Source organism: Nicotiana tabacum, chromosome 11 (assembly GCF_000715075.1).
Source record: "Nicotiana tabacum cultivar K326 chromosome 11, ASM71507v2, whole genome shotgun sequence".
NCBI classification, from domain to species: Eukaryota; Viridiplantae; Streptophyta; class Magnoliopsida; order Solanales; family Solanaceae; genus Nicotiana; species Nicotiana tabacum.
Window position 1 is genome coordinate 68,957,068 of NC_134090.1, and position 5,410 is coordinate 68,962,477.

General features: G+C 41.5%; 1 protein-coding gene across 1 annotated transcript; it reads right to left on the reverse strand.

Moving 5' to 3' along the window:
- Nucleotides 1-1,255: 1,255 nt before the first annotated feature.
- Nucleotides 1,256-1,678, reverse strand: LOC107832517 (uncharacterized). The gene has a single exon (XM_075224271.1). The coding sequence runs from the start codon at nt 1,676-1,678 to the stop codon at nt 1,256-1,258; it is 423 nt and encodes a 140-aa protein (XP_075080372.1).
- Nucleotides 1,679-5,410: the final 3,732 nt, after the last annotated feature.

The window sequence follows — 5,410 nt, forward strand, 5'->3', positions numbered from 1 at the left end:
GACGACTGGAGAAGGCCCTTTTTTGGGCTGAGGATGTATGTTTATTGGGAGCCATATCTGCACGGAAGTGAAATGTGAGCGACATTGTAGGCAAAAATGAACAGAAAAATAGAAAACCTAAAAAAATTCTAAGTCTGCGACAGGTTATGCGATCGCATAACCACTATGCAGACCTCAATTGTATCACAAACTTTCAGACTGGTGAAATGATCTAAGTATGCAATGGGTTATGTGATCGCATAACCATTATGAGGTTTGCATAACCATCGCATACTTGATTGCTCAGAAAACAAAATCACCAAATGCGATCGCAAAATCTATCGCAAAGTTAGATTTGCGATCGCAAATTGGCCGCAATCAGCATGTTATAAAACTGGGTCTACTGTGTCAATATGCGGTGACTTTGCGGTCCACATATTAATTATGCGATCGCAAAGTCGCCGCATTTTGTCATCTTCTTCAGCTAGCTAGGGTTTACTTATGCGGCAGAAATGTGGACCTCATTTTAATTCTGCGAGCCGCAAACTTCATCGTTCCCAATGATTGAACTTAACCCTCAACAATGGCGGTCCTAATTTTTACTACCCAGCACCCCAAAATACACTACTTAACCAAAATCACATTATGAACTGACATCTAACTATAAAACATAAGCAATGCACTAACCGTTTTGCCTTCTCTATTCCTTTTTTTTCGTTTTGTTTTGTTTTTGATAATAATAATAAAAAAGTTTTATTTTTGTTTTGAATGAATAGATGCGAAGGGATGCGACAAACTTACCTGGGAGAATTACGACGGGCAAGTCACCGCATAACACACTATGCGACCGCATAAGTGTTATGCGGTGGTATTAAGTTGAGTTGCTGTAGGGCCAAAAATGCGGTGCACTATGCGATCGCATAGTGGAAATACGATACGAAAAGTGCACCACCTTGTCGTATTTTTATCACCAATTTTAGCCAGACACACTGTCTGGGTTTGCGACCAAAATGCGGTCCGCATAGTGAAAATGTGACCGCATATGTGTAGCAAACTTCCCAAAGTGATTTTTCTTCCCTTTCTCATGCAATCTTACCCCGTGTTATGTTCTTTTGAATCCCCTGCACTCTAACACACACTTTAAATTTCTCAATTAAATCTATCTAACAAAAATTAAAAATTTAAAGTCCAAAAAGGGTGTTACCACACATGGGTTGCCTCCCATGAAGGGCTTGATTTAATGTCGCGACATGATGAATTTGGCATTCCTTAGGATTCACTCATTGGTCGGGCATGGACCATCTTTGAGAGCCAATTGCTCCACCAAATGGTTTTCTCTATCTGTGCCCAAGTATTGCTTGACTCGTTGGCCATTCACTTTGAAGGTTCGGAGCCCATCCTCCGATTCTAGTTCCACAGCTCCAAAAGGAGAGACATTGACCACCTTGAACGGATCGGACCATTTCAATTTGAGCTTTCCCGGAAATAATTTGAGCCTCGAGTTAAAGAGTAAAACCAAGTCACCCGACTTGAATTTCCTCTTCAAGATCTTTTTGTTGTGGACAAATTTCATCCTTTCTTTATACACAACTGAACTTTCATATGCATGGCAACAAAATTCCTCCATTTCATTGAGTTGAGTTAACCTCAAATTTGCAGCTTCAGCCCAGTCCAAGTTTAACCTCTTCAGAGCCCACATGGCTTTGTGTTCCAGTTCTATGGGTAGATGAAAAGCTTTGTCGAAGACTAACCGATTGGGAGAAGTGCCAATAGGAGTTTTCTACGCCGTGCGGTACGCCCACAATGCGTCATCTAGTTTCCTGGACCAATCGGTCCTGTTTGCATTAACAGTCTTTGCTAGAATGCTCTTGATCTCCCGGTTGGAAACCTCAACTTGACTACTTGATTGGGGATGATAAGGTATGGCCACCGTATGCTTGACGCCATATTTCTCTAGTAACTCCGTGAAAGCCTTGTTACAGAAATGAGACCCACCATCACTAAGAATGGACCTAGGAGTGACAAACCGAGTGAATATGTTTTTCTTTAAGAATGCGGTCACACTTCTTGCCTTGTTGTTTAGTAAGGCAACTGCTTCAACCCATTTGGAGACATAGTCCACAACCACCAAGATATATTTCATCCCACAAGAGCTTACAAAGAGAACCATAAAATCTATTCCCCACACGTCAAAGATTTCTATCTCCATCACAAAGTGCATTGGCATTTCATGCCTCTTGGAGATTGATCCTTGCCTTTGGCATTAGTCACAAGACTTGACCATTTGATTGGCATCATGATAGATCAATGGCCAATAATAACCACATTCAAGAACCTTAGCCGCCGTTCGATTTCCCCCATGGTGACCCCCAACCGGAGAGTCCTAGAATGCCTTTAGAATTTGCATAATCTCTTCTTCTGGAATACATCTTCTGATGATGTTGTCAGCACACACACGAAACAAGAATGGTTCTTCCCAATAGTATTGCTGACAGTCTCTCAAAAACTTCTTCCTTTGATAGGATTCCAATCGATCCGGAATAAGGTCACTAACCAAGTAGTTAGCAATATCGGTATACCAAGGATCAAAAGTGCTAGAAAGTACCAATATATGTTCATCCGGGAATGCATCATTGATCTCAAGATCTCCCTTTGGTCTCCCTGCCTCTTCAAGCCTTGATAAATGATTCGCTACTTGATTTTGAGTTCCCTTGTGATCCTTGACCTTGAAGTCAAATTCTTGCAACAACAAGACCCACCGAATTAATCTAGGCTTTGCATCCTTCTTTTCCATGAGATAGCGAAGAGCAGCATGATCTGTGTACACTATCACCTTGGATCCCAACAAGTAAGCCCAGAACTTCTCAAAGGCATAGACAATGGCAAGAAGTTCTTGCTCAGTCACTATGTAATTCATTTGCGCTCCATTTAGTGTCTTGCTTGCATAATAGACCGGGTGAAGAACCTTGTTGTTACGTTGGCCAAGCATTGCTCCAATAGCTACACCACTAGCATCACACATGAGCTTGAAAGGAAGAGACCAATCGGGTGTGACAATAATAGGTACCGTGGTTAGCTTTTGCTTCAATTCCTCAAAGGCTTTGAGGCATTTCTCGTCAAACACAAATTTGGCATCTTTCTCAAGGAGTTTGCACATAGGATTTGCAATCTTGGAAAAATCCTTAATGAAACGCCTATAGAACCCGGCATGCCCCAAAAAACTTCGAACACCTTTAACGGAAGTAGGTGGAGTAAGCTTGGAAATAATCTCGATCTTTGCCCAGTCAACCTCTATACCATGTTTTGAAAATTTATGTCCCAATACAATACCTTCATCCACCATGAAATGGAATTTCTCCCAGTTGAGCACAAGGTTGGTCTCTTCCCATCTCTTAAGCACTTGTCTAAGATTGTTAAGACAGTGCTCAAAAGAGTCACCTACCACTGAGAAGTCATCCATGAAAACCTCTAGAAAATCCTCCACCATGTCGGAGAAAATGGACATCATACATATTTGAAAAGTAGCCGGAGCATTGCACAAACCAAATGGCATCCAGCTAAAAGCAAAAGTTCCATAAGGGCAAGTGAATGTTGTCTTTTCTTGATCCTTCAATGCGATGTTGATTTGGTTGTAACCGGAATATCCATCAAGAAAGCAATAGAATGACCTTCCCGCTAGCCGATCAAGCATTTGATCAATAAAAGGCATAGGGAAATGGTCTTTGCATGTGGCACTTTTGAGCTTCCTATAATACATACACACCCTCTATCCGGTTACCGTTCTTGTAGGGATGAGCTCATTTTTATCATTTTTAACCACAGTCATGCCTCCCTTTTTTGGCACACATTGCACTAGGCTCACCCAAGAAATATCGGCAATAGGGTAGACTACCCTTGCATCCAACCACTTGATTATTTCTTTCTTTACTACCTCTTGCATAGGCGGGTTCTACCGTCATTGATGTTTCACACTTGGTTTTGTCTCACTCTCCAATTGGATCTTGTGTTTGCAAATTTCAGCGGGGGATCCCTCGGATATCCGTAATTGTCCATCCAATAGCTTGCCTATGCTCCTTCAAGACTTCCAACAATTGTTCTACCTACACATTATTCAACAAAGAAGAAACGATTACCAGTAAAGTATCATTTGAGCCAAGAAATTTGTACCTCAAGTGTGGTGGAAGTGGTTTGACCTCTAGTTACGGTGTCTCAATAATAGAAGGTTTTGCGGGAGGAGTGTCTCTATTCTCCAAGTAGAGAGAGAGCTTTGCTGGAGCATAAGTGTAGGACCCATGCCCCTCCAATGCATTTACCGATTCCATATATCCTTCCATATCTTCACCATCAAAGTTCACCAAGATAGCCGCCAACGCCTCACCAAGGCATTGTTCTTCCATCTTTATTTCAACCGCATCTTCCACTTCTCAACAACATCAATCACCGAGATGCTATCATATTCATGTGGTATTTTCATACCCTTGCTTGCTTGGAATGTGACTTCTTCATCATTCATACGAAATTTGATCTCATTCCGTTCTGAATCCATTAGTCCTCTTCCTGTGTCTAGGAATGGTCTCCCCAAAATGATAGGGATCTCTTTGTCAACCGCACAATCAAGGATTACAAAATCGGCGGGTAATTGAAACTTTCCCACTTTAACAAGTACATCATCAACAATTCCCACCAATCTCTTTATGGAATGATCGGCCATTTGCAATCTCATACTTGTAGGCCTTGGCATACCTAACCCTGCTTGCTTGTAAATGGAAAGAGGCATCAAGTTGATGCTAGCCCCATTATCACAAAGGGATCTTGCAAAATCATGTACCCCAATAGTACAAGGAATGGTAAAAGCTCCTGGGTCTTCTTTCTTTTGAACGGTAGATGTTGCAATGATGGAACTAACCCGGTGAGTCACATTCACCACTTCATTTTTGGTGGTTCTCTTCTTGGTAATCAAATCTTTCAAATATTTTGCAAAACCTAGAATCTCTTGAAATGCTTCCACAAATGGAATATTCACCGATAATTGCTTGAGAATGTCATAGAAATTTTTGAGTTTGCAATCATCAACCTTCCTAGAAAGTCTTTGAGGGAATGGAGGAGGAGGTCTAGGAATAGGTCGTAGAGTTTTTGGTGTCTCTTTTACCTTTTCCTTTACCTCTTCCCAGTTTTCTTGTTGCACTCTCAACTCTTTCGGAACCTTTTCAACTTCAACAACACTTGGCTTTTCAACCTCAACTTCATGTTCGTACTCTTTAACTTTAACCAGTTGTTCACTCCCTCCTTGTAGTACCTTCCCACTCCGAGTAGTAATTTCCATGACATGAGAAGTTGGACCACTCCCACTACCTTTGGGGTTCGCAATTGTGTCACTTGGAAGTGTGCCTTTTTGCTTCGAATTTTGTTCCCTAGAGAGGTCTCTCATTTG